The 25184-nt window shown below is 38.8% G+C and overlaps 1 protein-coding gene across 1 annotated transcript in view; it reads right to left on the bottom strand.

The window, feature by feature from the left end:
* Positions 1–9528: 9528 nt before the first annotated feature.
* LOC140229355 (bifunctional heparan sulfate N-deacetylase/N-sulfotransferase 1-like) overlaps positions 9529–25184 on the bottom strand; it is a 68385-nt gene continuing 52729 nt past the window's right edge. Inside the window, exons 6-12 of the mRNA XM_072309643.1 lie at positions 22747–22929; positions 21046–21142; positions 15206–15329; positions 14267–14441; positions 13222–13392; positions 10610–10722; positions 9529–9748 (exon numbers count right to left, since the gene is read on the bottom strand). Coding sequence (XP_072165744.1) covers positions 9529–9748; positions 10610–10722; positions 13222–13392; positions 14267–14441; positions 15206–15329; positions 21046–21142; positions 22747–22929 — 1083 coding nt within the window. The remainder of the gene's footprint in view (positions 9749–10609; positions 10723–13221; positions 13393–14266; positions 14442–15205; positions 15330–21045; positions 21143–22746; positions 22930–25184) is intronic.

The following is a 25184-nucleotide window of genomic DNA, read 5'->3' as shown; positions in this document are numbered from 1 at the left end:
TGTGGTACGCTGGACAAAAAGTCAGATTTAACAACAAAATCTTCATGCTTATCAAGGAAATTTGATTTGGTTCAAATCAATTCTGACTAATGAATGCTCCCAGTGACAAGAGCTTTGAATTTTGGATTTTTGGTTCCTCTTTATTTGCATTCTAGAGACTATTGATTTTGTTGTGTGCCATTCTGTGTATATATTGCTGTAAATTATTTATATTCAAGCTAAGTGTATTCATTCAGGATTTGCCATTAAGGGAGTCATGAAATCCATTTATGTGTATTCAACCTTTTTTTTTTCTTTTATCACAAACTGAATATCAAAATACTGTTGGTGGTTTTGTTTTTGAGGGAGTTGCTAGTAAGAAATCATGTTTAGAAACTGTTGTATTTGGTGTTTATTGGTGATTGTGCAGTAATTGTAAAATCCTGTGAACCATTAGCTAAGTGTTTAGCAGTCATGAGGTGATGAAACATTAGTCTTCTTTACCTCTGAAAGCTAGTAATGGCTCAGTACACATTGGGCAACATAGCAGTATTTTTTCAATCACATATTAATTACTGTTTATCAATAACTTGTCATTCAGCCTTAAATCACTGTCTTGAGAAACCACTCCGTCGTATCTATCTTAGCAGTCAGAGCAAGTAATATTTTTTAATGATGATGTCTTCTTTTGGTGTGATTTAAATATTCAAAAATTTACTTTGGCTTTAAACTTTACAGGCTCGCATGCATTCCCTTCATAGTTATCATTTTTGTAATCTCTATGTGTATCTGACAAATTGCCGAATGCATTGATATGCTACAGGGAAATACTAAATACTGAAGTCCTAACTCCTAACATATTCCCTGCAGTAAACATTATCCCTACGTGATGTTAAATAATTTTCACACTTGATATAATGTATGATTCCCCATGACGTATAGTAAGCTTTAGTCTAGTTCTTTGTGTTAGGAGTGTGGAATGTTGCCATATGTCTTAACACATGACAGAGGCTAGGACCCCGTTTACAGTGCGGGGCCGGGCTCGGCCGCGGCTCGGCGCGGCTCAATTGCGCGGCCGAGCCTCTCAATTTTGTCCGTTTACACTGCTGGGCTCGGCCGCGCTTTCGATTCAAACCTTTCATTATTTGGTCGTAGTGGCGCTCTGCTTGTAAACTAACGCAATTTGATATTGTCTGGTCTTCAGACCCTTTGCCAACTGAATTCCGTGGCGACGAAGTCGCCGTTCGGGCAAAGGCCTTTGCCGAAGGAAAAAATCCTTTGCAGGACAAAACCATCTTAAACTATACTAGTTTTCGACGTTGAGGGGGTTAATATCCTGAACAGCGAAAGATACAGGCAGAGGGTTTGGAAGCCAGACTAAAACTGGCCGCGCAATTGGCCGCGCATTTGGCCCAGTTTGCGTTTACACCAAGAAAAGGCCGGGCTCGGCCGCGGCTCGGCCACGGCCGAGACCACCTCCAGAGCGAGGCCAAATGCGAGGCCAATTTTGGCCTCGCATTTGGCCTTTTGCGCGTTTACACTGAAGCGAGGCTGGACTCGGCCGCGGCCGAGCCGCGGCCGAGCCTCGCACTGTAAACGGGGTCTAGGTTTTCAGTTATCTAAACAATAAAATGTGGGTTTTTTCTACTTATGCCCTGCAATGCAACTATAACTGTCTTTGATATCTCTTTGATGTTGTCAAATATTTCATTGTGAAGTCAGGCAAAAACTAGAGGTATGTGAAACTCACTGAAAGAAGCATTATTGCTTATTTGGAATAGAATTAACCTAAAGTTGCTTAGTGTTGATCTTTCCCCAAAATGTTGATTGAAACATAGCTACCAGAATGATGCATTCAAAGAGGAAATTTTCCTGATTACGGACATGGATTCAGAAAAACAGTGACATTTTAAGGAAAATATGACGATCCATACAAGAGTTATTAAGTTTTGTGAATACTGCCCTCTCTTGATAGGAATTCTAGAACAATCTATTCAGTCACAGTAGTAAAACATTGGACAGAATATATTGAAGACATATTTGCAGAGTTAAATTCTTTCATGAAAAGTACATGTGCCCTTGACCTTGTCCTGAGATATGTCAGGGCAACTATTCTCCATGAATTCTGGACAAGTAAGGTCATATGCTTCTCCCATATCAAAAAAAAAAAAAAAAAAATCTTAAAAAATTCATGTATTCTTTTTATACACTTGTACTGTGACATCATTTAACAGATTTGTAGAGTCTTTATCTGGAGAGGGCAGCGTACAATATTAACTTTCAACATTTGTAAGCCTTTGAAGAGATTGTCCATTTCTCCTAGAACGCCCAGTGAGTGTAGAGTGCTGCCAGTGGGTGTTCTTTCATTCATTCAATGAATCAGTGTGTATGTTGTGGGAGATTTTCCCATACAGGGATGGTACAGTTTTGGTTAAGATGGTGGGTTCAGATTTTAACTTTTTGACAGATGACTAGAATCCATGAAATTCTTCCGTCGAGATGTTTTTCACTGCAACTGATTGACAAATTGCCCTACATCGACGTAAATAAGCATTGAATTGATTAGGGCAATTTGTCAATCAGTTGCAATGAAAGACATCTTGACGGAAGAATTTCATGAATTTGAATAATTACGCAGTACCTGCTGCATGCTATAAAGATTAGAACCAACACTTGCTGTCGGGCGAAAGCTCGGTGGTCTAGTGGAGATGACGCCTGTCCAGTGATCAGGAGGTCGTAGGTTCGAATCCTGCTCGAGTATGTACGCTCATGATTTTTTATCATGGCTACTATTAAAACACTGATCAATTCAGTGCTTATTTACGTCGATGTAGGGCAATTTGTCAATCAGTTGCAATGACTAGAAACCACTTATGAAATATCGAAGAGCATACAATTCTCAGAGGAATTCAAAGTTTATTTGAAGAAATTTGGTTCTGAAATGGTCGCGATATCCGAAAACAAATCAAAGTGGTCTTAATAAAAGATGGGTCCCACCTTTTATTAGGACCTCTTTGTTTTTGGATGTCTCAGCCATTTCTACACCAATGTTCATCAAATAAACTTTGAGTTCCTCTAGAATTGTATGGTCTTTGTTACATAAATTTCATAAGCGGTTTCTCATCTCACAAAATATTTGGAAATCTGAAGCCCAATCTCAACCAAAACTATATTATCCCTTTAAAAAAAAAAATAGTTTCCAGGTTGCCATTTTGAGAGTTGGTATAATCAAACCATTAAAGAGAAATACTGTCAATTCTTTAACTCCCCTCCCCCCACACCTCTTAAAGGAGAATTCTCTATTGTCATGAAAATTTGCATGGAGATAACTAATTCAACATGCAGAGTATCTTGTTACATATCAAGTTTTATATCATATAATGATTTTTTTTTCAATTAATAATAACATGCCCCTCTCCTTTACACAAATATCATTGCCAAATCATAATGGTTACAGTTACTACAATTCCAATTGTCATGCAATGAGATCAACATCTCATCTAATTTGCAGAAGTGATTATGACTTGCATATGTACATATTTTTCAATAAAATGATATCTGAAAATTTTACCAAGTTACATGTATCTCTTCTTGCCCATTCCTGATGAAATTGCCATTGATTATTTGATAAAACTCCTCATACTTGATTTCAAATTGAACATGACATGGAGTGTCACATAAAAGCAAAATCAACAATAAACAGTTGTAAAGCTTGATCACAAAATGAGTTAACCCCATTCATATTCAGTTGAGATATTTGCAATAAAAGCTGATGAAAAATAACAGTAATAGAAAATGTGGGATATTTTTGATAACTTCAAGGATATTTTTTGTCATGTTACAAGTGAGGTATCATTGAAAGTGTTTTATTTTGTTATATCTGATGATGGACTTAAATAAAAAGTGTTTAAAAATAGCGCTCGACCCACATTCCCATCAAACTCTTCAGTTATTACTAAATGCAGAATCTTGATGTCAAACACACACCAAATATTGTTTGAAAAGAACATCAGTTCAAATATTGAAAAGTGCAAGATTTATTTACATGGGTAGATCAATATACAAGACATTAGTATATACAAATCACCTATACATGGTACTGATATAATTTGATCTTTGTTATCGATAATTGCTCTGTAGTCAGAGACGCATTGAAAAAGAAATGTATTAAGATGAACTTTGAAATCATTTAACATCGCTCTGATGCTTGAAGAAAAAGGGCATCAAACTGATTGTCAATTTCAGTGTATAACAGATTTACATCAACATGATATATCAGGTTGTAGTAGTCCCAACAGAATTGCTACATGTGTCTTTCTGCAATGGTAGATGAATGGGAGAGTGATTGACCACCCATTAATCAACCATCATCACTATCATCATCATTATCATCATCACATTCATTTTCATTTTCATTAGACCCATCATGACCAGCCTTGATAAACCTTGGACAAAGAAAGTCACATGCACACGATCAAACATATAAAAATGTTGCCTAGAATCTGGGCAGATTATATTGATACTATACGCATGTGTGTATGGCAGAGGGGAGTGTAAGAACCGCTGTGTTGGAGGAACAAAGGTAATGCGTAGTAGAGAAGTAAGTATCAGTATTTTATCATTTAGTTTTCTGCAACAAAAATATAATACCCAGGTAATCTTAAATTTCAAGGAATCTAAAGGAAATGACAACAAAAGCAAGCCCAAGAAATATCATCCTGAGGGAAAAACAATATTTTAAGATTGTACAACAGAGGGAAGGCAGCATTAATAGCACCAAAAGAAAAAAAAAGGAGTACTTATAGCACAGACTATTTTTATAGAAAGGATATAAGACATTGTTACAAATGACACAGCAAGAAAAAGAAAGAACATACATTTGTAGCAATAAAGAGAGAGAAAAAGAAACTTTACAAATGCACACTTCCTATACCACTACACTATGCTGATTCATACAACATAACATTCAAATACACACTGTTGTTACAGTCAATCCAGTAAACATCAAACAAACTACAGATACCAATAAACATGGTAGCAGAAGAATGACTGGGGAACACAAAAATGACTGGATGCGAAGAGATGACTGGAGGTGAAAAGATGTTCTCTTTGTCAATTTCAAAATAAGATAATAAATAAAATAATTTGGCATGAATAAAGACATCTCTCCTAACCACTGAACTTGCATATTTATGTGATAAGTTCCAAACCTGAAAACTGTTCTATCTGTATTTTTCAACCATTAATTTCCGCCATGTACAGCCTATTTTTTCTAATGTTGCTTTCAAGGAGTATGGCAAAATTAGCAGTACAAATTAGTGGGGCAACCCTTTGAAATGGAACTATCAATAAAGCACAATCAGATTTTGGCTACAAAACTATTTTTGACACAAATATTCGAACAGTGTGCAGTTTTCTCTTTCTCAGTCCAATATATTAAACTCGTAGCTACAAACAAGTCTCTCAACACAGATGAGATGAATATAATGCCTGGATGCTTCCAATGCATAATAATACCAATTTCCATCAAAAGAGATATCTCCAAATGATCTATGCAGTTTTCTGTTCCTCTGAAATGACTTGATACAAAAACCTGTTTCCCCATTCCCAATAACCCTCAGTCATGATTTACAAGAGGAGCTAATGGCAATCCAATCATCCCCCCCCCCCCCAATTTAAGTTTCTCAATTTGACTGTGCTTCCATCTGAAATACAATATGGACACATCCATGCATGTCTTGTATGGTACATGTCCTTACGTCTAAACACAAAAGATCATCCTACAGTACTTTTTAACTTCACAGAAAAACGCTGCCTTTAAAGTCTCTCCGTTTTTGCCACTGCATGCATTCTGTGATATGAGCAGAAACTCTAGATGCCGTCGGCAACTTGAAATATCACTGTCTCGCCCACCAAGTACAGATTTTCAGGTATTAAATAGAAACATTTGTAGCTGAAATCAAAATGTTGCTGTACATGTACTGAAATTCATTACAATACTGATGAGTTGCTATTAGGACTTAGTACTGACTTTCCTATTTGTCTCCATTTTGATATTCCAAAAGTGGCCACAGGTAGGTGAAATATCTCAAACAACAGCACATTACTTCACCAGTCTTCATATTGGTGACTTCAACATTCCACAGACCAAAGGACCAAAACATCTAACCCCTGCTCGAAATATTGGTCAAAAGTCACATCCATCGTGGCGTGAGCGACAAGAGATTTTCAAAGTGATGAAGAGATATCATTACGACAGCTCAACTACAAAAGCTTTGGTCACATTGTGACTTTAACCTGTTAACAGAAACACAGACATCAAAAAGCTTCTCTAAACTACATGCCTCATCTAATACAGAGCTTTTGTAGATTGAGTTTAGTGTGTCCTCACAGTTAAACACTTACAGCCCTAACTTATCAATATACACTTCCACATAGAATCCATTCAACATTTACAACCCTCAGGGTACGCCATCACACTGCACACAGTGAGGCTGTTTGAAATGACAGCTTAAAATTCAACACTTACTGCAGTGTTCCTCAAATGACAAATTTACATTGTTATATCTCTCCAAGGTTAAAACATGTTCGGTCAAGAAAATGAGGAATTAAAGTGCATTTAATAATCTTTGTTAATATTTTTTCAAGTACTACAATTACAATATACCCACATTGAAATTACCACACAATTAACATCTCCTTAAGAAATGACAAACACACAAATCTCACTACATTGATTCAAATGATGTAACTTGAATCAAATCAATATTAGAGACTGTACATAATTATAATATAATATATATATTTTCGTTTTTGCTCATATGAGATGACATGCACAAAACTTTTGTCAAATAACAACCTTTGCAAAACATCAACAAATTTGCTGCTTGCAATAATTCTTCCTTTTTTTTCAACGACACTTTCTCTCTCTGAACAAAGCTACATCCTTTGTCACGACATGATCGTTTGAAGAAAATAGTAATCTTTTTTCTCTCTGTAAATGGAAACCGTACATATCCCACAATACTGTCACCGTCATGATCGAAATCATCGGAATGGCTCGAGTCAAGTATGATATCACTTTGCTGAAAGAAGTCTCACAGTTTGAGAAACATCTCCACAACGATATATGGCAAAATCAGGCATACATTATCATGGATATCAAGTGCAGGCAATAATCTAACTTGATAAATTGCTTGATATGTAGTTTGGTGAAAGGTGAGCGGCCAAGCATACAGCAAATGAAAAGTCGATTGTCGATGCAGCTTGGGCTGATAACTCATGAGGTGTTATCCATGGCGAGCGCTATTCAGCCACCAATGTATGTATGAACAATATGTATCCCTTTGTTTAGCACTCACCTATTCATCTCATCATCACTAAATTACTAGCATACACACGTGTCTCGGATTGCACAAAATTGACATACAACATACATGTATACATTTCGGCAGATACGCAATCTGCATCAGTATCATTTGAAGAGACCTAGTCCACATGACTACATGTGTGGTTCAATACGACATGGAAGATTCTTTACCTAGGCCCTGTTTTATGAAGAGTTATAATTTATTATATACTGTAAAGATGGACATTTCTGCGGTGTTGAAATTTTCGCGCATTTCGTGCAACCAGAAACTAGCGCGAAAATAAAAGCACGCTAATATTTTTTGGTTGCCATATGTTCAAGTAGTTGATGTCTTGATTCTGTAGAATTAAAAACACGCGAAAATTATCTTACCTGGCAGAGCGCAAAAAATTAGTCCCAGGAAAATATCTACTTTTACAGTAGTTGATTTCTATCATAAGTCTATGGCAGCCCTGTGTGCTAAGGAAATTTATAATCGATTATATCTTTTGATAAAACAGAGCCCTCTACGGAGAATTAAAAACGTCTTAGCATCACCTGGGAATGTCTCCCGGGGTAAGAAATCTTTGCTGTGGAGCTTCAAGGCTTAAAGAAACGATTTTGGCAGCTGTGGAGGAGTGAGTCCACAACCTGTTCTCACCACTGCAGTCAAAAGTTCTCTCCTTCCATGAGGCGGGTCAGGGACAAATGACCTCATGCACAGACATCATGGGCGAGTGACGGACGAGTCAATTGGCAGGAAGATGATTGGACCAAGCTTGTACTTTTGTCCCATAACCAAGCCAGTAAGCTAGACAGAAGGTGTTAAACTACAACTTTTGAGAGCTTTTGTTGTTCTTTTCTGTTCTCTTGTTTGTTTTTTAATTGGTGGAAAAAAAATGACACATCAAAAAAAGTTTTTGGGGAAACAGACACACGTCTGTCGTACCACATGCGTAGTATTTTTCAGTTGCTCTTTGTAGACAGACAGACAGACAGACACACACACACACACACACACACACACACACACACACACACACACACACACAAAGAGATTTAGACTAAATTCAGTTTGAAAAAGGTCTATAAATATAATGCCCTTGAAATAGTGCAGTCGTAATCAATGACGTCATTTCAACGTAACATGTGAACACATGTCACTGCAAAGGCAGAATATATGAGAACTTCTCAGTCACATGACACCTCAGACACATGACCTAGATGACCATTTCCAGGTACTACTACCCCTTGATCCACCTGATTGCAATTGTTAGCAGCCATTGATTCTTGCTCCTTACACCTCATTCTGTACAAATTTTTAAAATGTGAGTTGCCTGTTTTCATCTATCATTAAAGTACACTGATCACATGGGCCAAATTTCAAGTGAAGTGCCTTAAGGTTGAGAGAGTAGTTCGATCCACAACACATTTTGGTTCAATTTTGAAGAAAAACTGCCGTTACCATGGTAATGCATTACTTGATGACTAAAAAGGTGTCTTACACATCTACCTAAAATAGCAGTCACAAGTGCCAAATTTTTGGTAAACTACTCAAAAACAGTGGGAGTAGTCAGATCCACAAGATTTTGCAACGGACCGGTCAACTGACTGACTGACCGATTGACCACTCCGCCACCTGACCTCACAGTGATTCCAACATACAACTTACTGTGGGTGGGGGTAAAGTAAAACCCAAAGCTACATTTCAAATTTCACAGTGACTGCTTGGCCAGCACGAAAAAAAAAAAAAAAAGAAGACACATTGCACACAGAAGCTTAACTTTATCCATCTGCAGCTTTCCTCGATGCCTTCATAGTGGACTTCATTTGTGCCTACAAAGATGGCTCACTGTTCTCAACAAGAGATGGGGGACACCATAGTCTCCTTATCCTGTGCTGTCACAAGAAGAAGGATGGACTTAACATTGGCAGTGACCCGGTCGCCCAGGGCCACTACAAATTGATGTCCGGCCACCAAACTTTTAAATAGCACATCTTTTAGTGGCCCAATCGGGCAAATAAGATTCAAAATAGATTGCTATGTTTCCTTTTCTTTAGTACCACTACACCCTTTTTTGGGGCCGCCAACATTCAAATTCAAAGATTTTAGCATTTTGTTTGGGCCACCAAAGAAAAAAAAAAGTTAGTATCAAGCCCTGCATAAGGTCATATTTTGTCCAACAGAAAGTACTGATGATCTAGAAGTCCTCAAGTTGACTGGACAGCCACTGAGGGGAAGCCTGGTTAAACCTCTCCAGAACGGCAGAGAGGAGGAGATTCTCCTGCCGGTAGTAGCCCTTCAGGTACTCCGCCGACTCCTCATCCATTTCCGGGTACTTGCGACCTTTGCCCTTGCCAAGGCAGTGGACGTGGTTCCTCGGACCCACGGGGCAGAAGAAACCCTTCTGGGCGTCGTATCTGGACAGATGGCGGGGAGGAAATGATAATGGGCGTCGTTAGAATGGATTCACACAAATGAGAGGAAACTGCCATCACTGCAACACACAATAAGCACAACTGGAACAGCTATAGATGTGAAATATTGGATGCATTAGTATGAAACCACCTCTCTTCCCTTCCCAACTGGTCAAGAACCATTGCTGTAAAACCAGAAATTTCTGCATGCATGAAACTTTCATGAATTTTGTGAGGAGCCACAATTCATGAAAGCAAAATTTATGCCAAAGTTTTTTTCTACTCAATCCAGTACATGTAGTATACTCATAATTTTGCATGGTCAGCGATTCGCAAAAGTTTCATGCCATGAAAAAGGCTGTCAGCTCCAATTTGTGAAAATTTCATGCCACAATACTTTTGGTTTTACAGTATCAACATTTCATCACATTCCTTGTTTAGAATTTTCTCCTCAATTATCATTTGAGTAATTTCATCCTCTAACCTTCACAAGGAAACTTTTAGAACACCAGATAGAACACCAGATAATACCCAGTTCAATTTTGAAATTATTGAAATACGAGTTTCAAAATGACCAGCAGAGCATTGCAACCCTCTGGCCCATACTACTTTCTAGAGGTGGGAAATACAAATTTTATGGAACAAATGAGAGCTGATAGGACGAACCTCGATCATCAAAGGCACAAGTGCACCTGTGGAATTCTTTTGTACAGCGATAAAAATCTGACAACTGAATGAATAATTACAGCCAGTTGGAACTCCAGGTATAAAACCTCCTTGATCAAACTGACAATGAGCAACATATCTAATAACACAACAATACAAGCATACCAGTCATCATTTTATCACTCTAATCTTTCTTACTTGAGCATTTTGGAGTAGTCAAGAGCTGGCTTGATTTTCAGGAACTTTTGAACCTTCTGCATGGCTTGTGGAGGGTCATCCTTTAATTGATCACCATCCAGGAGGAGGATTTGCTGCAAATCAATGAAGAAGAAAAGAAATATATACATATCGATATATGTTTGTGGTATATGATAATGTACGATATCTGAATGCCATTACCATGGAGTTATCTTCTGACAGTAATCTGTCTGACAGTAATCTGTCTAGATAAACTGAGAACAAACAAATAACAGGAAAAATTCAACATTCCCCAATAAAAAGCTTTATCTCCTGATTTTACCTCTAAATATTTGCACTTGTGCTTTCATGTGCTCATTCAAATAGATTCAACACCAGACTAAGAATGAGATACAGCAAATATGATTGTGATTTGCCTTGAGCATCAAGGAACTTTTGAATGACTTCTCTTCTGAAAAAAGACAACATCATCACCAGTATTTTGTGTCCCCTCTAGAGGATATGGCCTGCTTTGAAAGCCCTGCTAGATTTCCAAAACTCAAATCAGGCCATTTAAATACTATGATCGCTACAAGAAATCTGGTGTTGGATGTTACTCCAATGACAGAATAAATATTATAAAAATTTCCTTCATTTGCATTCAGTTTTTTCTTGCCTTTAGAAATCTTCATACTAAAAACACTACCGTAAAGTTCCGTGTATAAGACGCACTATTTTTTCGTCAGAAAACATTGAAAATCGGGGGTGCGTCGTATACACGGGTACAGTCGAATCACGGGAAAAAATCCGTCATGTACACCCAATTTTATAAGGCCAACTTGGGGCCATGTATGCCCATCGACGTTTGGAAGGTTAGTAATCACTAAAACTTACGGATAAATGAGCGATCTTTCAATCTGGACACACACAAAAGCTGCAAATACGACATAAACTTACATCGGCCTTGTGCAGTAACGATGTATCAATCTGCCCATAGACAACAGCTGTAACAGCACTGCTGTATGCTACTGATGTCAGTCTACCAAGCTACCAACAGCCAACCTAGTAGCTGGAATACGCGATGTACAGGTATCATTACTAAATTACCGATACCGTAAAACTTATCGATGTACTAGTATCAATATGGCCATAGTCAAAAGCTGTAAAATACGGAGTAGGATCGACACTATGTCACCGTGAATATGAATGATGTGTGAAGCATGCATGCAGTATTATCCATGTCGTTCGTTTGCTCACGAGGTCAGCTAGCCTACACTGCACTGTAGCCAGCTAGCTAGCTAGCAAGCCTTTGGCAAAGGCAGCAGCTAGCTGCAGCAGAGAGGCTTTTGCAATGGACTCGCGTGCACACGGCGATCGGATCGGAGCGCGCCTGCCCGTTGCGCGCTGTGTGTGCAAGTCCATTGCTCTCTGTGTGCGTGTGCTGAAATTATAGCGAGCTGCCTTTTGCAAAAAGGCTAGCACTGTGCATACAAGCATGGTACAAGAGACACACATGTTACTGGTAATCCCTCCGGGCGAAACAACAGTGAGTGTAATACCGTACGCACCGTACGTCTCGCCGTATGATCCCTCTGCTACACTTGTTGATGTTTTTCTTATTTTTCGTAATGAACCTTCCAGTCTGACATGCGTCAATATGCGAGAGACCCTCTGCTGTGTATGACAGCAAAGATCGTACTGTACACTCATGAGTACGATATGCATGCATGACACAATCACAGTACCACGATTGAAAGGCGAAACAATAGCAAGTGAGTACCGAGACAAGTCTCGCATTTTGCGTCTTCCATATTTTGCCGATGTCCGATGAATACCGTTAAAGGAAAGTATGAAATGAAACGAAAAATAGAGCAAAAACATGCTGCATTCTAGGGAAATTTTGAGCTGAAATAATATGTATGACACACGCAATATTTGCATGGAAATTTTCGTGTTTTTTTTTTTTTTTTATTTTACGTCCAAAAGTAGGGGTGCGTCTTATACACGGGTGCGTCTTATACACGGAACTTTACGGTAGTTTATGACAACATGCATTGATATCACGTTACGCCAAGTAACCTTCTACCGGTAATTTATGTGCTCCAAGGGGTAATTTTATGTAAAAATGGTCATAATTTCAGTTCACAAAATCCTTCCTTACTTTCAAATGAATCTCAAGAAAAGGAAACAGAACAATACAAACAGGAATTCATAGTCTTTCTTTTTTTTTCTTCTTCTTCTTTATTGAACAGGAGAAACCAGTCTCATTGTAAGGCCATTTCCCAACTCGTACAAACCTTATTTTCTCATCGAGGAGCAGCATGTCACTGAAATACAGTGTACATCAAACAGTGTTTCAAGGATGTAACTTGTAGCTCTATGACTGCCAAGTGAATGAAACATGTGACCTCTCTTCAGAGATCTTTGCCATTCTGCCATTGAAAGTGGAGAAAACAAGTACTGGAGATAATAATGATAATAAGGTCTTCTTTATCCACGGCAACCTCATCAGTGTTGCCACTGCTCTACCAGAGGGAACTGCCATAGATAGGAGATGAGTATGCTCTATTAATAATATACCATAATAATAACATAATATGAACATAATAACAAAAAAAAATAATGAAATATACCTTGCCCGCTGGAAAGTACTGCAGCCATCTCTCGAGGTGGGTGGCGTACTTTCCGGGCTCAAGACACCGCCTCTGAAGGTCACGCAATGGCTTGGAGGCATCCTGCCTGGCCATAACCACATCACGGAAAGAGTACTGGAGGCTGGCGGGATCGTTGTGCGCCCTCATGTGCTGGATACATTAAAGTGAGCAGCGTGGGAGAAGAAAACTGACTTCATTTAATTGAATCCTCATAGAGCACTCTTAATAGATTGTAATTGCCAGTTACATGTTAACTCTTGTGGTTCCTGATTTTCTCTGACTTGACTTTTTATTTGTTGTTGTTTTATTTTGTTTTTTGTTTGTTTGTTTGTTTGTTTATTTGTTTGTTTGTTTTTTTTTGGGGGGGGGTTTGAGGGGAGATGGATTGTGGAGTACAGAATACTAAAAATGTAGGGACCTACAGTAAAAGTTACATGAACCACTTCATATTCACACCCAACTCACTCAGGGGCTGCTATCTGATTCAATTTATTTGCCATAGAAGTGAAGAAAGAGTTTTGCAAAGAGAATAAAAAAAATTATAAATGCTTAACATGACCACATTGGTTGCAAATGTATGATGAAAGTATTAGAGTTAGGTTAGATTTATTCATGTCACCACTCTGATAGATCGTCATCAATATTTTTCTTGCAGTCCTCTCAAAATATACTTATGAAAAAGAATTAAAATGTGTTAATTCTTAGCATAATGAAAGTCCTAGATTTTAAATTGAAATGCTTTTCACTCTACTCTCTGATGGAGAGAGGGCACAGAGCTGTAGATACTGTATTAAAAGGCCAAAGAAATTCACATGCACAAAACTTTCACAAATTTTGCGAGGAGCCAAGATACCTGAAAAAAATGCCCACAAAAGTGTTTTCTTTTTTATTTCTACATAATGCATTGAATGCCGGTGGCAATTCACGAAAGTTTCAAGCCACAAAAAACATCTTTGGCTCCAATTTGCAAAACTTTCATGGCCACGAATGTTTCTGGTTTTATAGAAATTGCGAGGCAACTCACGTGGTACCAGGAGTACGCCCTCAACGCCGGATCCTTGAGAATGACGATGAGCTTGGCCTTGGGGAGGAGCGCTTTGACTCGTTTTGGGGCCAGGGGGCTGTCAAAATAGTTGGCACTCTTCTCAAATACATGGACGTGGGTGAGGTTCTTGTTGGACGGGAAGAAGTCAAGGTACCTGTGGAAAGATTTAGATGTGATGACGGCAATGATGAACATATTGTTTTTTACATGGCACCTTTTTCTCACATCTTGGTACTCAAAATACTTACCCTGGTCACAGTAATCCAACGTGTACCTACACTGTGTGCACTCCACTTCCCTTGTGTATACCATCACGTAGCATGAGTGAACAGCACCATTGCACGCTGTCAGTGTCAGCCGTGGAATTGCGTTTGAACAAATATGGATATTGATGTCACCACTTTCCATTGAACGACGTGTTAAACTCATGATGGACTCGTTTTTGTTCCACTGCACAATAAAAAACCTCTGCTGCATGCATGCTGTCACACATTTTTACTGTATTCAAAGCAACTTCAACTAATAGGTTTTGTGTACAGCTGACGTTGACTGTGCTACTCATTCACTTATAACTAAAAAAAAAAAAAAAATGTTGCCATTTCTGTACTAAATTCAAGAATCTGTGTGGACCACATTTATTGATGTCCTAAGGTGTTGTATAAAACAATTAGTGTATGGTCTTTACTCATGCAAAGGAACTAGATTTCCCTTGTTGAATAGAGTGCCTCTATCTTTCATCTTGTGCAAAATCTCATACCATTGCACTCGTGACCACTCACTGTTTGTATTATGATGGAAAGATAGAGAAAGTGATATTTAGGTTAAGAGGGAGAAATAAGAAATACCAGCAATGCAAACCCTCAGGAAAATAAAAGATTCCAATGAAATGCAAAAACTGGGGGAAATCTCTGGACTCACCAGTCCAAGCCATTGTAGTAGTTCTGACCGTTGAAGAACTGGACCTCCTCGTACGTCTTTTCGCTCGGCCGCTTACTCACAATCTTCTTGTGCATTAGAAGAAAGGCATGTAGTGCTGTAGTACCTGCAGGATGCATTCATAAACAGATTGAGAAGAGGACCATAAAAGTTTGTGTGTCCCTTTTGAAACCCTCAAAAATCGACTCCTTTCTAAAGCTGGTATAATGTAGAGGAAGGTAATTCCGACCTTTTCTCAGAAAGATAAGACTTGAAACTTCTTTATGATGGAGGGCAACACAATATTGTAGATATCAAGTGAATCCATTTGGACCCCGAAAAAATTCCAACCATTATTCTTGATACAAAAAGGGAGCATATTCTTGAGTCACATAGGGTTATTCTTTTCATTTCTGTTTTTTTTAAAACCTCTGGAGGTGTATTACCATTAGATTGCATACAAAATGTTGGGAGCATTATCTTCCAACCACGTAAAATTCCATGACGTTTGCAAAAGGGATATACAATCTTTGAGAAAAGATGCATGTGTACTGCATGCAGAGCTCCTCCACGGCATACCATATATTTATTCACTCTGGTACATTTCATATGTAAAATCTGGTTTTCTGGGGAGAGCGTAATTCAACATCCATGCTTTTACATCAATGCTTTGATATAAATGGTGTTACATCAAGTCATGGCCAATCTTTTATTGGAACACTAAACAAATCTGTGGTAACCTTCATAAAAAGACAAAAAAAAAATCACATATCTTTGTCTTCGTATCTCCATTGCATCAGCTATTTTAAAGCACTACCCATCAGCATGGGTGCTTGCAATGTTATTTTTTATATTTATACCAACCGACAAACAGAAGGGGATCCAAATTTTCATGCACTGTTTGGAATTATTGTAAAACCATAGTTTTTTGACACTGTCAGAAATTTGCGAGGAGCTAAGATTTGTGAAAGCAAAATGCACACAAAAGTTTTTGTCTGTGCACAATGCCTAGAAAGCCAGTCACCAATTCCCGAAAGTTTCTTGCCACAAAAAAAAGGCTGACGGCTCCCATTCAGGAAAGTTTCATGCCACAAAATGTTACTGGTTTGACAGTATATGAACACAATTTTACCTCCACCCAAAAAACAAACCCCATTCTCTGTATGGAGCAGGTCTTGAAACATTGATCAGATCATGAGGGCCCAGAATGGTAATGGGGTATAAAAAAAAAGGAACAATGCACAGAGAAAGATTGGGACATCCTTTCCAAGGTCACAGGGTTCAAGGGACGGATCTGCCATCACCTGGCAGATGGGACACCCGGAAACCCGACTACCCCAGGGGGAGAGAGAGGAAGCCGAGCTCCTACGCGACACACACTTGACATTTCCTGGAACTTTGCGAGGAGGGGGGAAGGTCTTTAAACGAGATTATTGTTTTGCGGCAATGCTCCGTGCCATCTCAACACAGACTGATGACACACACTTGTTCCTGCCTCTTTCGGTTCGTCAAGTTAGAGTGCCTTGTCTTGCGCTCATAGGCAAAAAGGAAGGGTGCGACACTCCTGTTTTCCCAGCAGAACAGGCCATCGACAAAGCCAGCTATTGGCAGGACCCAGCACCTTCCTTGGTTTGGTTGCTACTCATTCTTGTAAAGAAAGCAAGTCCACCTGAATAACACTGCCAGATGACTACAATTGTATGTAACATTCCAGGATATGAAATGCATGACAGCATCCATGCCTTCAATGGTAACCTTATATGAAAGTTAGCAACAGTTTCTAAATATGTTTAGGGGACAGGGCAAATTCCTTCTTTAAAAAAATAAAATAAAATAAAAAAATTGGCAGTATTCTACTTCATGTGAGCTGTCACTTTCCTATTTATCTCTGTTCATTTGTCAGTCAGTCTGTCTGGTAGTCTCTCTATTTCTCTCTCCCTGCATCTCTTTGTCTTTTTTACAGGTCTGCTTTTTCAATGAAGTATATATGAAAGAAGTAACAGGTCTTCAAACAATAGAAACCAAACAGAAAGACACACACATGCTATGGATCTCTGTGTATCACCACATTAGGAGGTGCTGAAGAAAATCTGAAACTTTATATGTGTGTGGTTAGAAGCCTGAACTCCAAATGCATTCTGCTTTCAGTGCATAGTGAATTAAACAGATGTCCATTAACAGCACAGAGAAAGGTGCATTATAGTGGAGATGCAGTGCTTCCGAGGGTACTTACAATGGTGCAACATGTACAACAATGTGAATGCCTGAGAGTGTGCTGAATCTCTGCTAGCATCACAAACTTAAACCTGTGCATTATTTGTTTTATATAATGGGTCTATGAACTATGATAACAACTGGGAAAAGCTTTAAATTTCAATACAGCGGAGCATCTCTTTGATATGCCATGCAGACACCCATGTGATTGAAGCAATTGTTTGGGTTCGTGCTGCATGCACAGCAAGCTGAATGAACAGAGCAATCCAGAATCTTCCATAGGATAACACACAGTGCAGTTAAACCATATGCTTGTTGCTGCACACTTTTTGCACCCCTGTGCATTTGCAAAAGAATAAAGATGTGACTCATTTCAGCACTTCTGATCGGCTACTTTCTTGAACCCATTTCATAATAGGTAACGACATTCTTTTTTGACTAAACGAATCAATTGAACAATAGTTGCCCATCTGTTCCTGGCAACAAGACTGTTGAATGCACACCCCACGGGAAGTCTCGTAAAAGCCTTGAGACAGGAATCTTTGTTTTAATACACTATGATGTCCAAAAACCCCTCACAGATTGTGGGTGGGGATGAATGCATGGAATGAATCATATTACTGGAGAATAAGGTATGGCAGAGAACACCTGCTCAATGCTGAGCTGAGAGTGAGCTGCCTCTTCGCAGACATCTGCAGAGGTCCTTATCACATAGCCATGGTCACACTGGCAAAAGTTTGCATAGTTTAGGATTGAGAAGTCTTCTCAAAATTTGAAGTTTGGGTCACTGGTGGGCATGCACACCAGAGAAGAGAGAGTTCGACTTGTAACAGCAAATGATTGTGATGTAACAATGCACACATGTACATTCTAATACCGCCCACAATCATTGATCAATGCAGCAAAAAGGCGGTGGACTGGTCATGTAACTAACTTCGCGAAGTTTCAGTTGCGAGTTTGAGTGGGAAGTTTTCGGGAAGTTTGCGATCACACTGGCAAAACTTCAAGATCTTAAAATTTACTTTGCGATCTTTTGTCAACATGACTGTGGCTAATGTTTGGGTGAATTTCAAATTAAGTCAAAAAGATGTTATTAGGCGTTTTCACATCAGCCCGATGTTTCGAAATAGCGCGCTATTTTCCCGATAGCGAAATAGCGCGCTATTTGATAATGTGAACACAAATTAGCGCGCTAATTGTATCGCTCTGATCGAGAAAATTTCTCGACTCCAACTCGAGAAATTTCTGAAATAGCGGGATAGTAGCGCACTATTTGATAATGTGAAAACGACTCAAGAAATTAGCGCGATGAATCCCATCATGCCTAGCGTGTGTGACCCGATCGATCAAGGCAAACTGCACACAAATCATGAGGAATTTTTGAGAGGGCACACACATTACTGATGCTGTTTGCACATACTCAGCTGTCGAATTAGCTATTTTAAAATTTCTAACTATTCGGGCTACCCCCTCTTCAGGCTGATGTGAATAAGAAATGAAATAGCGCTCTACACAATCGCGGAAAATATTTCGAGCTTGGATTTTTATCGGGCTGATGTGAAAACGCCTATTATGTCAAAGGAAATTGTCACTTGAGGTTTTGCATTGTCGGACATGAAAATCAAGGAACAATCAACTTCCATGTGTCAGAAAATATACTTGTTATGGAATTTTTTGTTTCAAACATTTTTACAAAGACAGTGATATGAGGATCAATCACATATGGAAATGTTAAAATCCATTCAACAGCATTTGCTTTGCTAATCAAAAATGCAGCCCATAACGCCATCTTCTCAGAATTTTAGAGAGAAATAGATGTACAGTAAAATGCTATCACAAATTATTTACTGACAACTGGCTCCAACTTTATCATCATCTATTTGATTTTGTTTTTAAAAAGTTTCACAAACTTGCATGTCTTTTTACTCCACCACTTCTAACACAGAGAGAGTTCTCCTTCTCAGTCAGGGTAGATCGTGTTGAGGCCGGCAGTGTGTCTTCCGCCACAAAGTCACGAGATATCTAAACATTGCGGCTGCCTCGACAAATGCCAGTGACCTTGAGTCAACTTTGAAATTGGCCAGCTGGCAGAGGGTGCTTTCCGCGCACCGCTCCGGCTCACAGCTGAATTAAAGTTCAGTGAAAAGGTCCTGCTGAGGTATATACGGGTACATGAGCGAATGTGCAGCTGTACTTCAGCACACCTGCCAACCACGATATGATCAGTGCCTACCTGAACTAAGACCACTGATATAATCAAATACATAGTTCAATCGGCCTTATATTTCTACAACTGACAGATGAATAAACCACTGAGGCACACTTACCCCATATGCATCCATGGAAGATAGGAGTAAGATAATAGTTTATGACCTGAACTAATACGAAGTTGCATGAGTCAATCTTTTTCTGTTGGCCTTAAAATTCATGTTTGGGTCAATGAGGTTGATTCCCAGTTAAAGGTACTCTCTGAAAGAATATCTTTCCATCTGCATCTGACATTTAGAAGCATGACATAGAGTATGACACATAGTTTTTTTCAACTGTTACCTTACATTTACATCCATGTAGGACAATTTGTCAATCAGTTGCAGTTACTGTACATGCTACACCCATCTCTGTTCAGTCCTTCTTTTTTTTTTTTACTTGAGCTATTGTTGGTTTTGTCTGTTTCTGTTCTGCATGACTTCAGTTGAATTGACTTTGGGGTTGACAGAGACAGAAAGAATGCAAAAAGCTAGTGAAGTTACATACAGCTATCACTTCTACATTCATCACCCTGGATGACACTGTCATATAAAACATTGTATCATCGCACACAGCATTTCAACAGCTGAGAACCACACATGTCCCTCAGGACTAGCATTAAGGCCCTCAGGACTGGCAAGTTAATGCCAGAGAGGGGGCTCTCTCAAACAGTTTGGGGACTGGTTGGGCGTCTGTGACGGGAGACGGTGCCGGTGCCGGCCTCTCCGGCCGGCCGATATCATAGGGACGCCGCCGAGGCGACTCTGTCAGCCCCTGGGGGCCTGGAGAGGCGACGACACGTCAGCATGGGCTGGATTGGCGTGACACTCACTCATGCATTCCATCACAGCCACTGGCAGACAGTGGTGCAGCAATTACTGCTGCAGCCCTCTTTAATCGGCCTAGATTTCTCTCGCCTTCTTTTTATTTCATAAAGATTCCATAGCTGTTCATTGCACTCTGTGTAATCTGATTATGTGATCTATGCTGCTGCAGTTGCCGGGCTTTTTCTGTGCCACTAGCATCTGCCCTGTATTACCTTTGTATATTCCATCCTTTTTATTCACATCTATCACAATCACCATGTTTAGTAAATGGTATATACTATCGTACCTACTGATATAATCCTAACTGTTAATTGACATTGCCATTTTCTACATAACTTGCATTCGGTGACAATATTCTGGCATAATGCATGATATTCTCAAGGCTGTATGGAGTCATCATTACACTTTCATAAAATTTTACTCTCAGGATTGTTCTTTCCAGCAATGTGCAATCTATGTGAACCCCATAGAGTTACTGACAATGCTTCTCCTTGAAAATGCACGCCAGACATGACTGCATTCTGCAAAGCGCTGTATTGGATCCTATTAGCTCACCTGTTTTCTGGGGGCCGAGGATGAGTGAATTTGGGAGTTTTGTGCAGTCCTTGTTCTCTGCCCAGATCTCAACATGCCTCTTGTCTTCACACGGATTCTGCACAATGAGAAAAAATAATGAAGAGAAACAAGACAAACAAAAAAAAAACAAAAAAAAAAGAGGAAAGATTAGTAGGCACTTACACACAGGCATGAGAATGATTCATGCATATGATGGCATGCCAAAAAATATTGGCCTAAATGGGGGGCGGCTTTCTAGCCGGGTGAAATTAATTAATTCTGGTATCGGGTGAAAAAAAGAAAAAAAAAAGGGGGATATAGGTGGAGAAAGAAGGAGACAGAGACAGACAGACGGACAAAAAAAAAAAAGCGAGATATACCAACCCCCGTGAGTCATCATGCATGTATATATGGGGACCATCAGTGGGTCAGAATTCTTTTGAGTGAACCCGCTACTCTCCCCCCTGGGTATGACAGTGGGTGTGCTTCTCACGCTACTGTCATTACCCTCTAGGCTGCTCACCGGCGCTGAAAAAATCCACCATGAATTCGGTGGATTCGCAAGGTATGGTGCGTTGCTTCGGTGACAAGCTCAAAGATGAAAATATACCACCTCTCACTGTTATGGTCACATAAACAATACGTTGACTTCACTGTAAAATATTCACTTTTCCTGCATATATGATGATGTCAGTACTTCACAATCCTCCTACTATACTACACACAAATTGGTTTATTTTTTTTCTTTTTTGGAAAAATGAAATCAGTAAGACATTCTATGTTCATTGGGTCAAGTTAATCATAGTAATAAGCTAGCAGGGATGACTTTCTGGGATGTGGGGGCTGTAGCTACAAATAAGTAACAGTCAACATGCCGTTATTTATGAGTATATAATGATTAATATCTGTGAGTGAATATGTTTGCAGGGGGAATCCAGGAATTTCGTAACAGGGGTGGGGGGGGGGGGAGCGCAAACGATATTTCTGGTGCTCCTTCCTTGTTTTATTTCATTTTTTTCTTTTATTTCTTTTCTTATAACAACAAATGAAGAGGGAGCGTACCCTCGGTGCCCCCCCCCCCCCCCCAATCTGCCACTGGTTTGGGAGTGTTGGCAAGTATTTTATATCTCATTACATCTATTGTGCATCTATCGCATTAACCAGTATCTCTGTTCTATTGGGTTTTTTTAAACATGGTGAAAACTTAAAAATAATAGAAATAAAGGAACATTCCTAGGCCCAACTTTCATCAAACTTTCTAATTCAATTAATTTGTATTTGACAAAATTTTCAAGATATGGTGGCATTGAAGTTTCAACTGTCAGATTGTAAAGCTCAAAGATCACTGTAACAAATATGTCATGATATCAAAATAACAAGCTAGCATCCAAGAAATTGGTGCTGCCATAAAGCTCTCTCCAGGAGCTAGCACATACCCTGGTACCTGTACTCTGACACTTTACAAATTCAAGATGAGCCAATGGCTTTATTTCAAATTCCAGCTGGCATCATCAGATTTTCCCCCGTGCAGAACTGCACCATTTGTGGGCCACCACAGCCTCCAAATAGCATAGTGCTGTGTTGTGAATCTAGCAAATTATCAAGACTCAAATCAAATAGTGCAGACTGAAAATAAATACTGATTTTTGGGCCTAAATAGCTGTTTTTCTTTCTCTTATCTACGCCGGCAAGACTACCTACCCCCCACAGTGGTTCTCGTTCCTCCGGGTATAGCTCGAAATACTTCTTCGCCGTGGCAACGGGAGGAAGCGTCTGTAGCTGCAGGTTAGTGTAGGTCTTGACGAACTGGAACGCGCGCTTGAATGTGTAGGTGGCCAGGCGGTCGCTGCCATAGTTTGACATGTGAGTCATAAAGACATTTACCTGCACAGGAAGAAGGAAATAAATAAGATTGTGAGTACTTACTGTATAAATTGCAGACCCCGGACTAGACTGGGGTTCTGACATGTGCTTTGCGTGACTGGATGGTTCAATTTCTTGCTCTCTCTTTCTCTCTCTGTCTCTCTGAATGAAGGCCTGTATTTATGGTGGCATAAATGTGAAGAAGATAATTATAATGATAATAATAATAATAATAACAATAATAATAACAATAACAATAATAATAATTCCCTATTATCATTATATTATTATTATTTTCATTATTGTACTATCATTATCATTATTATTATTATTATTATTATTATTATTATTATTATTATTATTATTATTATTATTATTATTATTATTATTATTATTATTATTATTATTATTATTATTATTATAAACAGACAGTTATTCGTAATCACAGAAAATAAGGAACAAAAAAACTGCAAATAAGGAGAAAAAATGCACTACTAATATTGCAGCAGGTTGAATTCATTCTTACCAAGTACAATTGTAGCTATTGCCATCATAGCTATCATCATCATTTTACAATGTAGGTTTATCATGTTACACTTGGCTACTGCTGACAACAGCACCCAAGTACAATGTATGTGTGGTGTTTTTGTTTTCTTGCATGATCTTTTCGATGGATCAATCAATCACACTTTTCAATAAATGCATCAGTCTGGTCAAAGACTACACCTTCTGATGAGCCAAAGCCCCTTTGGTATGTCCAAGTCAGCCAGACTATGACTAACAGTGTCCAGTCCACAGTAATCATGTACAGTATGAAAACGAAGCATGCATGTCTGTAGTGGAGGATGAAGCCTCCAGAGCACAAACTTGGCTCTTGAGGGTAGTGCGATCATTATTTCTGGCTCAGAACATATGTTTTTCTTTCTATCATCAATTACCCTAATTCCGAAGTTTCATACTTCACTACATAATCCATAAGTAAACTATTGATCACGCTATTTCCAAACATCTCTGTTCAAGCACCACCCCTTGGTCACTCCACCAGCGAGAAAAAAAAAAAAGAATGAAAACTGCTCATTTCGGTTCACTGAGAAAAAGCGGTTCAAAGGTTTGATGTCAGCATGCATTCTGCATGAGAAATCCCACATCATCGCTAAGCTCACTATGAATGAATTAACAACCCCCCCCCCCATGTCATCATAATGCAGAATAAACCAATGGCAAAATCGACAGGGTTGCTTTTGAAGTGCTGTGCACGCCATATATTACACATCATCAGTGTCAGCAAACTGGCTAAGTCTATGCCCCTTTTGCCGATACGTGAGCAATGTAACAGCAGCAGACAGCAATGACATCACTAATATCACACATCTACTACATTGTACCATGAACAGTGATGACATATTTCTGGATTAAAGAAATGATATAACTTTGGTTGAGATGGGGTTTCAGGTTTCCAACAATTGTTTGTTTGTTTGTTTGTTTGTTTTTTAGATGAAAGACAGTACATACAATACATAAGAGCATACAATTCTAAGAGGAATTCAAAGTTAATTTGATGAAAATCTGTTTTAAAATGGCTGATATATTCAGAAACAAAGAGGTCCTAATAAAAGGTGGGATCCACCTTTAATTAGGACCACTGTCTTTTACTTTGTTTTAGGATATGTCAGCCATTTCAAAACTGATATTCATCAAATAAACTTTGAATTCCTCTTAGAATTGTATGATCCATAATATTTCATAGGTGGTTTCTAATTATCTCACAAAAATTTAAAATCTGAATCCCTCATCTCAACCAAAAACTAAACCATCCCTTTAATCACATGCAAGTTTATCCATAATTTTTCATACACCTTTTTTGTTCTCATTTTTGTTTTTGTTCTTTTTTACCATTTTTTAGAGGGAAGGCATACTGTTACCTTGATTTGGGCCACTGCTATCTAGAGATGCATGTCAACAGAACAGCAAAGTAAAAATTTCCCTTAATTGCCGCCATGACAGGAAGTTCGTAAATAAGAGCTATCTGGCAACATCACATTAGAGTTTCCTTTTATCTCAGAGATATCACAGTACCTCAAACCAAAATAGCTTTCTTTCCATACTGCACCTGATGATATTGCTTATAGACACAAGGAAATGTCTCCTTAATCAGAAAGAGCCTACGTTATACAACCTTTTTGTGCGTGTGAAATGGAAGCAGGTATAGTTAAAGTTAATAGTGTTGCATTATCTGAGATGCTTAAGGCAACATTCAATGAAGTACAGTGAAGTAA

This window comes from Diadema setosum, chromosome 5, assembly GCF_964275005.1.
Source record: "Diadema setosum chromosome 5, eeDiaSeto1, whole genome shotgun sequence".
Taxonomy (NCBI): Eukaryota; Metazoa; Echinodermata; class Echinoidea; order Diadematoida; family Diadematidae; genus Diadema; species Diadema setosum.
The sequence above is the reverse complement of the archived record's forward strand: the minus strand, read 5'-3'. Positions and strand labels throughout refer to the sequence as shown.